Source organism: Neomonachus schauinslandi, chromosome 9, assembly GCF_002201575.2.
Source record: "Neomonachus schauinslandi chromosome 9, ASM220157v2, whole genome shotgun sequence".
In the NCBI taxonomy this organism is placed as follows: Eukaryota; Metazoa; Chordata; class Mammalia; order Carnivora; family Phocidae; genus Neomonachus; species Neomonachus schauinslandi.
The window spans coordinates 79671192-79685175 of NC_058411.1; the positions used below are offsets into that span (position 1 = coordinate 79671192).

Sequence of the window (13984 nt, forward strand, 5' to 3'; positions counted from 1 at the left end):
TGTCTAGATATATAGTATTATGTACCAATTTTAGCCCAAGATAATGATTTCATTTCAGGACTTTTGTTATTAAAAGAGAGGTCCGGAGCCTGATAGGTTGAGAACAACTTGGGTAGAATCACGGTGTTTGCCAAGATTGGTTTCAACACACAGAAAAGATCCAGCACAAAGAAACCTTTTTTATTACTATAATTTACTGTTACCTTAAAAACTTCTCTTTGTTATGTATAGCCGTTTTCGTCACTGCGAGGCGATTGCCTCGGGCCGGAACGCTCACGCCCCAGGGCAGAGGCGCTCCGAGGCTGTCCTGGCTGAGACTCCGCCCGGAACCTTGGCGCCGTGACGCAGGTTTCCGGCGGGCTTCTCAGAGCGCTGAACAGCTTTGGGCCGAAGGACCATGAGAGGGCCAGAGTCGGGTCCCGAGCCTACGATGGAGGGGGACGTGCTGGACACCCTGGAGGCGCTGGGGTGAGTATTCCCGGGGACGCCCTTCCCCTGAAAACGTAAGCTCTCCCTCCGTTTGGCTGCTGCGGTCTCCTCCCCGTGGGCCTCCGCTGGGTTCCGGCATCTCGGTGGAGGCCTCCTTCGCCACCGCGCTCCCGCCGGCGCCGACGGAGTTAAGAGGGAGGCGGGAGAGAAATCCGTTTGGGGGGTGGAGCAGGCTGGAGAGCTGGGGCGCGTGGCCCCCGCTTTCAAACTCCTGGCCTCGAAACTCCGTAGCCAGGAGCCGCTGCGTTGGCGCGGAGCAGCCGGGCTAGCACCAGCCCTTCCGAGGAGCACGTCCCTGCCCCGCGGGTGCTATTTGTGTTGACGTAGTTGTCGCGCCCGGGGCTGGGGGGTGCTGGAACCCCGACTGCGGCTGGGGACTGTTGTCTCCTGCCATGTACAACCTGTGGCTTAATTAGGGCTCGGGAGCGAATCTCCTCCCTTGGCCCGAGAAAAGTGTCCAAGTTAAGTGTGGGTCCATTCATTCAACCTTTCATCCGTTTGTTAACCACATATTGTCGTGGGGTTAATATGCATTAATTAATACGTATTTATGTGCTAGGCAGAGGAAGAAGACAGTTTTCAGATTACTAGTAGCTCACGTTGTTGTTGGGGGCTACAAAGAGTCTACCGGAATTTACAATTCAGAATGCTAAGTGCTGTGAGAACTCCTGGAATGATGTTAATACTTCGAAGCACGGGGATCAGTTCATGCAGAGTAGTCTCCCTCAGCCTAAGCCTGTTTTTACTCACAGCTATTGACATCCCAAACTATCTGGTCCTGTGTATTTATTTAGCCTCTCTGACACTCTCCCCCCTCCCCCACCCCCCAGCTCCAGGAAATCAGGTGCCTTACCTGTCTTGTTCCCAGCAACATGCTACACTGGGGTCTGGCAGAATAAATAGTGGTTGAATGAATGGGTAAATGAAGAGACGTTCAAAGAAGAGAGTGCATAGAGATAGACATAGGGACCGATAGTTTAGGATCAAAAAGATTGGAGCCATCTGCACAATTGTTTGCCTTGCCACAGGCTGGAGTTTCTTGAATGGGATAGGCTGTGCCTTTGCACTTTGCAGTTCCATAGGGAAGCTTGAAACCCCCACCCCACTTTATTTTTTTCTAAAACTGCACTTGGCTCTTCTATCAGTTGCTTCTTTTGGACCCCAGTAATACCTACTTTGCAATGTAACAAAGCCTTGCACTTAGTAGATGGATCCAGGATAAATGTTTGTCAAATGAAAGAACTGAGCCAGTGATTATTTAAGGGGCATTTTTATTCTGTGAAATCTCTTGGAAATTTTCACCTAACTTGGTTAAGGAGGTAAGCAAAACAAGTTAAAATACTAGAAGTGTGTAGACCCCAAATAGTTTGAGATCCCAGGTCCTTCAGATAAAAATAGTATGATTCTGTAAATAGTCTATGAAAAAGAGAAAGTCAGTGCTTTTTTCTCTTCCTTCATTCCTTGAATTTGTTTCTTTGTTTTTTTTAAGATTTATTTATTTATTTTAGAGGGGCTGGGTGGAGAAGCAGAGGGAGAGGAAGAGAGAAACTTAAGCCTACAACACCCTGAGCACAGACCCTCATGAGGGGCTCAATCTCATGACCTTGAGATCAGGACCTGAGTCAAAACCAAGAGTCAGATGCTTAACCAACTGTGCCACCCAGGTGCCCCGAATTTGTTTCTTTTATAGGCATTTTGAAAAATGAACTTTGCTATAATCTTGATTTTTACCAAGGAAAATTAGTTTCAGATTATTCAGTATGGAAAGTAAAACAATTTATATACTTTAGAATTGATTTTTCCTAGAATAACTGAGGACAAAATTTTGAAGTTTGGTTTTTCTTACAATGATAATGAAATGTGGAAAGTAGTATTTACTTACAATATGTGTTGTAATTGAACACTGTTCTAAAATATCCATTTAGTTTGTGAATAATGCATTTTCTGTTGTGACTGAAACATTTAGGATATTAGTGAAAGTACTTTAGTTTGTAAGGTAAAATTGGAAATTAAAGGGAGGAATTAAAATGGAAAATCTGTGTGAAAGAAGAGTTCAGTGATATACATGAAAACTGGGTGGGAGTGACTTTGTTTCCTTGTCTGAAAGAAGGAGGCTGGAGGACATGATTTCAGAAGTCGTTTTTTAATTCTGACCATCTATGATTTTGTAGAGTGGATCTCAGCCCTGGTTGTGCATCAGAATCATGTATGGAGCTTGTGAAATAAAATGTTCCAGTCTGTTCTGTACCATATTGACTGGATCATGATCTTCAGGGGTGCAGTATGACATGCATATTTTTTAAAAAGCTTCACAGCCTAGTTGAGAATCAGCATTATGGAAGGAAGTTTATTTCAGTTATTTATTGAGCACAACTGTATGTTGAAAACTGTTCGGAGAAGTCATTTGTGAGCAAAATGGAATTGATCCCTGTCCCTGTGGAGCTTCTAGTCCAGTGGAGAAACAGACGTGATCACACAAACATGATAAACCGTGGAAAGCTCTTTAAAGGAAAAGAGCAGGGTGACATGACATGACAGGAGGACCCATGTAAGGACAGGACAGGTGGATAGGAGTAAACTAGGTGAAGTTCACAGGAAAGGAGGACAAGGGTGTCCTTAAAGTGAGAACAAAATATGAAAGCTCTTGAAGTGGAAAGGAACTTGCTGTATTAGAATAACTGGAAGGAGGCCCATGTGCCTGGAGAGCAGAGAGCAATGGCCAAGATAGTGGAAGATTTGATTGAAGGGGAGGCCCAAGGCATGCAGCACTTTTTAGGCTGCGTTGTGGATTTTGTTCTTTGTCATAACAGCAATGGGACATGATTGAAGGATTTTAAATAAAAAAGGGAGAGATCAGATGTCTAGTTTGAGAAGTTACTTCAGTAAGGTGGAGATGGTTTGGAGAATTTACTAGTCAGGGCAAGAAGTGATGACTGCTCAGTGGAAGTGGGTATGGAATAAAGTGCACACTGTAGAACTTAGTGATTGGATATTACAGCTGAAGGGGATGACGATATCAAGGATTCCTTTCTTCAGTAAGTATTTATTGAGCACCAAAATGAAATGATACACCTTGGAATCTAAATTGGAAAGGGAAGAAAATGAAGACCGCAAGGAGGTAGAAAATACAGAGAATATGGAGTGACCAATGGACTGAGGTAGAGATGAGATCCAAGGATAGTTGAAAGTGAGTGGTCAAAAGAGCAAGCTGAAAGGATAGGTAGTAGGTTGTGGTCAGGCAGTGACATGTTTGATTTAGTGATTTTGGAGGTAGAATAGTTCTGGTGATGGCAAGGTCTAAAGGGTGCCTCACTGACATGTCGTGGCAAAGGTCTGAACAGGGGAATTTCAGGAATTGAGAGCTCAGGGTATTGCATAGGGTATGCATACAGGAAAATAGCAGAAAGAGGAATGGAGAGGGAAACTGAGCACAGGGCATTTTGGGGAGTGTCCAAGCAATTAATAGGTGAAAACCACAAGAGGGAGAGTGGCAAATCTCACTGGCCTGAGCCTAAAGAGAGAGGGAGGTATTTATAAGATGGTGGGGGACCAGTGATATGGATGCTGTTTTGGGAAGCAAGGAGGGCAAAAACCCTACCATCTGTCCCTGAAGAACTTCAGAGAGTAAAATCACCAAAGCTAGCGGTGGTAGGGATAATCTTTCTGATTATCAATCTAGGACAGTTGTTGTTTATAGGTGAAACATAGTGGAAGTTTGGGTCAGGAAGTGGAGAGCTGGATCAGAGGCAAGCCAGTAGGGTATATAAATGACAGGGGGAAGGAAAGGGTCTCATATTTTGTATGTTGTCTGATGGAAACAGAAAAGAGAGAGTAAATTAGGCACCAGCTGTGTCTTTGTGGGGGTTTGCCAATGGCCGTAATGGATTGAAGATTTGGATCACCCAGAGCTTGAAGCAGTGTCAGACCCGCAACTGTGGTTCCCATATAGGTGGCCCTGGGGGAGTTGGCCTAGGGGAGGTGTCCCCAGTGTTTGGAATAAGAGTAGCACTTTCCTAATTAAATAAAAATACCTAGAATGAACTAAGAACATTATAATAATCCCTATCTTATAGGATATTGTGGCAGTCAAGTGAGGTAATACACATAAAGCACAAAGCACTGGCCTAGTGTAAGAGCAGTTTTTGGTGTTAGTTGCCATTATAATTATGATTGTTATTGGAAGTTCAGTGCATTTTTTCTTTTTATTTTTACCTGATTTGGTGAGCTGAGGCATTAAGATTTGTGGGTGTTTTTTTCCCCCTTCTAAATTCAGTATTTTTGGTGATTTGAAAAATTTTATTGAATTTTATAATCGGCATTTCAGCTAAAAATAACTTATCACCCCTCTAACTCGGGTTTGACCTACAGCCATCCCAGATGGAGAAGATGGCCGTCCCAGCAGTGTCTGGGCTGTCCCGGCAGGTGCGATGCTTCAGTATGACTGTGGTCAGGCCGTTTTCCAAACTTGTGCGGCCACCTGTTCAGGTGTATGGTATCGAAGGTCGCTATGCCACTGCTCTTTATTCTGCTGCATCTAAACAGAATAAACTGGAACAGGTAGAGAAAGAATTGTTGAGAGTAGTACAAGTCTTGAAGGAACCCAAAATGGCCGCTTCCATTATGAATCCCTATATGAAGCGTTCCGTGAAAGTAAAAAGCCTAAATGACATGAGCGGAAAGAGATGTTCTCTCTTCTCACATCCAACCTGATTAATTTGCTTGCTGAGAATGGTCGCTTGGACAGTACCCCTGGAGTCATTTCTGCCTTTTCAACCATGATGAGCATCCACCGTGGAGAAGTACCGTGCACAGTGACCCCTGGATCTCCTTTAGATGAAGCCATTCTTACTGAATTAAAGACGGTCCTAAAGAGCTTCCTAAGTAAAGGCCAAGTCTTGAAATTGAAAGTTAAGCCTGATCCGTCAATCATGGGTGGAATGATTGTCCGTACTGGGGAGAGAGATGCTGGGATATGTCTGTGAAAACCAAGATTCAGAAGCTGAGCAGGGCCATGCGGGAGGTTTTCTGAAAGTGTTGATTTTCTGCCAGTGAAAATTCCTAAACTTGGAGCAACAATAAAATGCTTCCTGAACAGAAAAAAAAAAAATAATAATATCACCAATGATATGAATTAATTTTATTCAAGAGTTTGATTATTTCTTTATTGTAAAGATGAAAGCAAGTAGGGGAAAGATGTTTACTGTTAAATCTCAATAGGAGGCACTGTAAGATATGGAGGCAAGGTAACATATAGAAGAACCAGCCTTGTCTGTAGGAGCAGAGACAGTGGTATAATCCCAGCTCTCCCTTTGCCTGGCTGTGTCAACTGGCCAGGTTATTTGCTTAATTTTCCTTATTAGGATAGACAAGTTTGAGTTCATATGGATTGTGTGAGTTCAACTCTGGATTTAAATCCTAGTGTCATCACCTAGTTATTATCTTCTGATCCTACAGAATTAAGATCATGCCGACTTCAAAGCATTGCTGTGAAGACTAAATGAATTATAGATAAATACAATTACCGATATCTATGGCTGTATCTGTATCTGCATGCCTGTTACTGTGCCTAGCCTACTACTTAAGGCAGGTGTCTTAACCTCATTAAGCCTTAATTTCTTACTGCAAAATGGGGATTTGAAAATACTCACCCTTCATGAGCTATGACCAGAGAATTCAGAGAAAAAGAAATGCAAGTGGCCTTTAAACATATGAAAAGATGTACAGCCTTGCTCTTAAGAGAAATGTAAATTAAAACTATACTGAGATACCAGATGGTCAAAAATCTAAATGTTTGACAACTTTAGTGAGTTATGAGGGAATGGGTACTCTTACACCTTGACGGTACAACCACTGTAGAGGAATATTTAATAGTATCTAGCAAAGTTACATACCCATTTACCCTTTGACCCAAGAGTCTCACATCTAGAAATCTATCCCAGGTATAAACTGGCAAAAAGTTGCCAAGTTTTTTTATAAGAGCAAAACACTGCAAATAACCCAAATATCCTTCACTAGGGGCATAGTACTCCAGACAGTGGAGTACTGTAACCTGTAAAATAATTGAGTAGTGTCTCTGCTGCTCTCCAGTACAGTTGACCCTTAAACAACATGGGTTTGAACCAGGTGGGTCCATTTGTACGTGGACTTTTTTCATTAAACATATGTACAGTATTGTAAAACTCTTTATGATTTTCTTTAGTTACTGTAAGAATACAGTATATAATACATATACAAAGTAGTGTTAATTGGCTCTTTATATAATCAGTAAAGCTTCCAGTTAGCAGTAAGCTATCAGTAGGTAAGGTTTTCAGGAGTCAAAAGTTATATGCAGATTGGCAACTACATGGGGATTGACACCCCTAACCCCTGTGTTGTTCAAGGGTCTGCTTTATATGTAAATGTGTATGTGCATGTGTGTGTGTATTGTTTAAAGCAAGGAATAGAACAGTGTATAGTAGACTACCTTTACCTAAAAAAGAAGTATATATATGTTTATATTTAAAAACATGGAATGACAACCCCAAACTAATAAACATGGTTACCTCTGGGGGCGGGGGGGATGGAGTAGAGGGAACAAGATTAAGATTGCAAGCTAAATTTGTTTGAATGTACCTTGTTTTGTAAATTATACTTTGAAACCATGTAAATGTTTTACATAATTATAAAGCAAAATTAAATGAAGTCAAAACAAGGAGACAAATTGCTAAAAGTTGAAAGCAAAATGAAACAAATGTTTATCAGTATATTGAGTAGGTAGTTTCATCACATGGAAGGGAATTTTTTTTTTTTTAAGATTTATTTATTTGTCAGAGAGAGTGAGAGAGCAGGCAGAGGGAGAAGCAGACTCCCCGCTGAGCAAGGAGCCTAATGTGGTACTTGATCCCAGGACTCTGGGATCATGACCTGAGCCAAAGGCAGACGCTTAACTGACTGAGCCACCCAGGTGTCCCGCAGCTTTAATTTTTTAATTTAAAATTTGCATCTATTCTTTTTTCGCTATAATTCTTCTTTATTTTTGTTACTAGTATATCGTTATTAGACTCTGCTCTATTTGACTTTGTGATAGTTGTAATACTTATCTTAAAATTGGTTGATAATTTTACTAAGAAATGATAAAGGAAAAAAGCCAAATGTCAATTAAATAGGGCAGAAATTGGCAAACTATGTCTGTAACAGACCCAATAATAAAAATTATAGGCTTTGCTGACCATATTATCAACTCTGCAATTGCAGTGTGGAAGCAGCCAAACACAGTCTGTGAATGGATATATTTATTGGCTGTGTTCCACTAAAACTTTATTTACAAAAATAGGCAGCAGGCCTTGATATAGAGTACTATCTTTTTTTTTTTTTTTTAAACCCTTTGTGTCTTCCTTTCTAGGTATAAGGGACCACTGTTAGAAGAGCAAGCACTTACCAAGGCAGCAGAGGGTGGACTGTCTTCACCTGAATTTTCAGAGCTCTGTGTTTGGTTAGGCTCTCAGATAAAATCATTGTGCGACTTGGAAGAAAGTATCACTTCAGCTGGTATTTTATTTTATTGTGTTTTATTTTTCTTATGTTTTATTTACTTTTGTGTAATAGTAAAGTGAAATGATAGGTTATGATTTATAGTTTTGCCTACATTGTGTCTACAAAGCAAAATAATTAATGTTATGAAGAACTACAGTATGTGATATTAAATATCTTTAGATTAAATTTTATATTCAAAATTGATTCTTAAATTTATGAGTCTAAACAATAACTGTATAGTCTTAACCTTAGTATTATTCTTTAGAAAAAGTAGAGTCTGAATTTGATTATTTAAATAGTTTAATTTTTGAATACTGCTTATTTTAAATTAATGTTTTGTTTTTGTTTTTTTAAAGTAATTTAAGTTGTATTAGCAAGCCTGTAACTTAGGACATGGATTCACATAGGAATACCATAAAAAAAAACAACTCCTGTGCTACCTCAGAAATGTTTATTTAATTCATTCCTGTCTTGGTAACTGGAGTCCTTGTGGGCCTTCAATTGGTAGAATTTCAGAGAACTAAAATGAAAAATTTTTTTATGATTGAACATTTGATAGGATATAGAATTCCCTTGAAGCAAAGTAAAATTAGCTGAATTTAAAACATGTGGCACAAATTCCTACATAATTAGATCATGAAAGAAAAGCAATGAAGCTTAATTAGATGATTGCATTTATTATCTGAATCTGTAGAAATACAATAGAAATAGATCATTTGTTCTGAAGCCAGTTAATAATTACAGCCATAGTAATGCTTTTAATATTTCAGTTACCAACATAAAATATTTCCAGTTTATCTGCTTTTGTGGAAAGTCCATTGGAAAATACTCATCAGGGATTGAAATATAAAAATACTTATCCCATGATTAGATACTTCTTAAATTTAAGTGTTACTTTATTTCTGTAGAAGTTGTTTGATTACCTTTACCTAAGCGTTGGGGTCACACATGTAAGGATTTAAGGCAAATTGAAAATTTATAATTGAATGTAAAATTGAAATCAACTGGAGGTAGATTTTATAGTTTTCAGATTATATGGTAAATATTCAGTACGTGTTTAATGATTTTTCTTCTTTAAAGGGAGAGATGATCTAGAAAGCTTCCAGCTTGAGATAAGTGGGTTTTTAAAAGAAATGGCATGTCCATATTCTGTACTCATATCAGGAGATATTAAAGACCGTTTAAAAAAGAAGGATGACTGTTTGAAGCTTCTATGTAAGTTATCTTTGAACATTTAAACTCATGTGTTTGGTGTGGTTTTTGTTATTTTCAAGATTTATAAAATTTCATTAGTGAAGTTTTAGAAATTTTGTATGTTAAAAAGGTTTTAACATTTGACTTAAAATCTGAAGCTGACTTAGAGATACTTACATAAATGTAGTATAAATTCTAAAGTGCTAAGATTTTGAATACTTAGATTTATTTGGCCAATATAGAATGCCCTGTGTTTGTCATTTATAAATTACTTATTTTTCTTTCATGTAATTCATTTCTCAGCATTCATGACTAAATGACTAAAGTTGGTCATTTAGAGTCCTATTTATTTTTAAAACTCTCTGAAACCAGGCAGCTAAGTAGATTATTACATCTTGTTTTTAGTGATAGGCATTGAATGACAGTTGGTTCAAAAATATTTACTGATCACCGATTATTGTACTAGAAACTGTTTTAGGCGCTAGGGTTATATCAGTTTTTTTAAAAAATTGTTTTCTCTAGACATTTGAATTCTAGTGAGTGTGGCCTGTTTTTGTCAGGGGTGAGTTTGGAGTATTGATTACCCTACATCCAAACAATTACCATAAATAATAAATCTGTCTATTTGTATTGGGGTCCTTTGAATTTTTTTTAAACTCAGTTAAATTTCATGCTGTTTTGAAAGTTCTACAGACAATGGCCATTTGAAAGAATTTTTCTAGCATCCTTATTATTGAAGATTTCTATTATTCTAGGTCATACCATTTATAAAGAGATCCATGTGATATATTCCACATAGGCTCTAGTATTAGTAATGTTTGTTTCATTGGTGCAGAAATCATAAATGTTGAGTGGTACTGATAGTAGTGTTGACATTTGAATTGCCTTGTGTGTTTTGGGGGGGGGATAAAAATTGTGTCCCCCTCCCCCATTTCTTACACTGTTTACCCATCTTCCATTTAGTATGAGTCACTGATTTAATGAACCATTCTTAATAATGGTAGGTCACAGTAACCCTTAGATATATTGGGACAGAAAGGAAGCTAAGAAGCAATGGCCTAGAGGAACTTGCATGCTCTATCAGTCAGTGAGAACTGTGTACTCCACTGTGTTTCCCTTTTTGCATTATCTGCTAAAAATCTGAGCAATAATAACAATATAGGTTTATGGTACAAGTAAAAGTAAAGAGGAGATATAAGAGAAATTGGTATAGGTTTTTCTGATTATGAAAATACATGCCTGGAAGGTGGGGCAAAACGGAATTAGTGTTAAATGGGTACAGTATTTGTTGGGGAAGATAAAAATGTTCTAGAGTTGGATGGTGGTGATGGTTGCACAATAGTGCAAATGTATTTAATGCCACTGTACGCTTACAAATAGAATTGTAAATTTTATATGTTAAAAAATTACATACTCATCATAGAAATCTTACAAAGTTGAAAGAATTGTAAAGAAAAAAATCACTGATAATCTCACTCCCCAGAGAGAATCATTAATAACTTCTTGGTGTATTTTCTTTTCCATCTCTTTTTCCTTTATACACATACATTTAAATAAGATTAGAGTCTATCATAGATACAACAATTCCTTCTCTTCTTTTTATATAATGTGTTGTGAGCATTTTCCCATCACTTGAAATTTTTTTGAAAAAATAATTTAAATTGGCTACATAACATTTTATGCTATGGACATAACATTTTTATATAATGGGTATTTAGATTCTTTTTTTTTAAGATTTTATTTATTTATTCATTTGAGAGAGTGAGAATGAGAGAGAGAGCACATGAGAGGGGGGAGGGTCAGAGGGAGAAGCAGACTCCCTGCCGAGCAGGAAGCCCGATGCGGAACTCGATCCCGGGACTCCAGGATCATGACCTGAGCCGAAGGCAGTCGCTCAACTGACTGAGCCACCCAGGCGCCCCGGGTATTTAGATTCTTTTCTATTTTTAATTTGTTCAAATTTTTGATTACTTTTACTTAGACAAAGATTATAAATATTTAAAAGTGAATATTCGGTGTATATTGCCATATTTTGCTTCAGATATATTATACCAGTTCACAGTCTTACCACCATCTCTTCCATCTTTGAGTTTGGCTGTCTTTAAAACATACTGATATAATAAGCCTCTTCATATTTTTCTTGGATGTTTGCAACATGTATAAGGGCCAAAGTCCTTACCATGTGAAAAGCTTTTATAAATCAAGAAGAAGAAAATAAAAACTCACTGGAAAAGTGTGTAAATTACAAAAGAAATGAACTGGCACTCGACAGAAAAATTTTTTAAAAAATGGCTTCTAAACATGAAAAGATGCACAGTATTCCTCAGATTTAAAGAGTTATAAAAAAATAAAATGACAGGATACCATTTTTCATTTAACAGGCGAATAAATGCCAAAAAAAAAAAAAAGAAAAGAGGTCATTGTATTGGGGGGGAATAAGCAGTCTCATATACAGTAGGCATGAAAATATGGGAGAATAACTGTACAGCCTTTTAGAAGGGCGAATTCTTAGTATCACAGTTAAAATTCCCCTACCTTTTGACTTGGAAATTCCATGACTAGGAATACATACCTATTTCCCTAAGTATATAAAGATATATAAAAAGGATGTTTATTATGGCTTTATTCATAGTAGTTAAATAGAAATGGTATATCCTTGCAGTGATACCATTATACAGCCATTAGAATGAAAATAGATCAGATGTGCTTATATGGAATGATTTCTGATGTATTGGTAAATTAAAAAATTTACAGAACATCTGCAGTATGCTCTTGTTTGTATAAAAGAAAAGTGTGTAGATGGTGGATATGCATTCTCAGTATATATATGCATATGCCTAAAAAGATACCCAAGAAATTAATATTGATTGCCTCTGGTGAGGGGGAATCTTAAGATGTGTGGTGGGAAGACTTTTCACTGTATTGTTTGCCGTCTGCATGGATTAGCACTTTAAATATTAGACTGAACTCTTGTTTGTAGTATTACATAGAACACGTTTCCTAGAACAAAGGCAGACAGCTTAGGTTCTGTCCAAAATACAAATTTTTGAAGAGCTGGTGATCTGTTTGAATGAAGTTTTGAAATCAGAAGGACCTTGGCATAGTCCTCTTAAGCACAGTTTGATACATATTGGTCTTAACTTTTTGTGAACTCTTTTGACTGTCACCTGTAGACTTTGTGGAAAAGTCTTTAAGTCAGTGCCTGCCCATGAGAATCACCTTGGGTCTAATACCATGCAGATGCTTAACTCCTACTTCAGATCTGCTGGCTCAGAATCTTTGAGGGCGGGACCCTGGCACGTGTACAGGCATACCTCAGAGATCCTGTGGGTTGATTTCCAGACCACCGCAATAGGGTGAATATCAAGTGAAGCAAGTCAAATGAATTTTTTAGTTTTCCAGTGCATATAAAAGTTATATTTACAGCATACTGTAGTTTACTAAGTGTGCAATAATAGCATTATGTTTAAAAAACAACGTACATAGCTTAATTTAAAAATGCCTTATTGCTAAAAAAAATACTAGCTATCATTGAGCTTTTAGTAAGTTGTAATCTTTGGCTGGTAGAGGGTCCTGCCTCTGTGCTAATGGCCGCTGACTGATCAGGGTGGTGGTGGTTGCTGAGGGTTGGGTGGCTGTGGCAGTTGCTTAAAATAAGGCAGCAGTGAAGTTTGCCACATCAATCGACTCTAAATGATTTCTCTGTAGCATGTGACGCTATTTGATGGCATTTTACCCACAGTAGAACTTCTTTCAAAACTGGGGTTTATACTCTCAAACCCTACTGCTGCTTTATCAACCAAGTTTATGGAATATTATAAATCCTTTGTTGTAGTTTCAACAATCTTCACAGTATTTCACCATGAGTAGGTTCCATCTCAAGAAATCATTTTCTTATCCATAAGAAGCAACTCTGCATATGTTAAGTTTTGTCATGAGATGGTAGCAATTCAGTCACATCTTCAGCTTTACTTCTAGTTCTCTTGCTCTTCCCACCACATCTGCAGTTATTTCCTTCACTGAAGTCTTGGACCCCTCAAAGGCATCCATGAGGGTCGGAGTCAGCTTCTTCCGAATTCCTGTTGGTATTTTGATCTCTACCCATGAATCATGGATGTTCTTAATGGCATCTAGAATGGTGAATTCGCTTCAGAAGGTTTTCAATTGACTTTGCCCAGATCCACCAGGGGAGTCATTATCTATGGCAGCAATAGCCTTAGGGATTATATTTCTCAAATAATAAGACTTGAAAGTCGAAATTACTCCTTGATCCATGGGCTGCAGAATGGATATTGGGTTAGCAGGCACGAAAACAATATTAATCTCATTGTACATTTCCGTGAGAGCCCTTGGGTGCATTGTCAATGAGCAGTCCTATTTTGAAAGGAATCTTTTTTTCTGAGTAGTGGGTCTCACTAGTGGGTAGTCAATAAACCATGCTGTAAACAGATGTACTGTCACCCAGGCTTTGTTGTTCCATTTATAGAGCACATGCAGAGGAGGTGTAGTGTAGCAAAGTTCTTGAGTGCTCCAGGATTTTTTACAAGGGTAAATGAGCATTGGCTTCAACTTAGAGTCCCCAACTGCATTAGCCCCTAAAAAAAAGGGCCGGCCTGCCCTTTGAAGCTTTGAAGCTAGGCATTGCTTTGTCTCTGACTGTGAGAGGTCCTAGATGGCATTTTCTTCCATTAGTAGGCTGTTTCATCTGCATTGAAAATCTGCGGTTCAGTATAGCCACCTTCATTACTTATCTTAGCTGGCTCTTCTGGGTAACTTGCTGCAACTTCTA

General features: G+C 38.3%; 1 protein-coding gene and 1 pseudogene across 1 annotated transcript in view; both read left to right on the forward strand.

Annotated features, from left to right (window-relative positions):
• Positions 1-290: 290 nt before the first annotated feature.
• FAM98B (family with sequence similarity 98 member B) overlaps positions 291-13984 on the forward strand; it is a 35179-nt gene continuing 21485 nt past the window's right edge. Inside the window, exons 1-3 of the mRNA XM_021695436.1 lie at positions 291-468; positions 7871-8016; positions 9082-9216. Of these exons, the coding sequence (XP_021551111.1) occupies positions 398-468; positions 7871-8016; positions 9082-9216 (352 nt within the window). The 5' untranslated portion in view covers positions 291-397. The remainder of the gene's footprint in view (positions 469-7870; positions 8017-9081; positions 9217-13984) is intronic.
• Positions 4876-5518, forward strand: LOC110585471 (annotated as a pseudogene).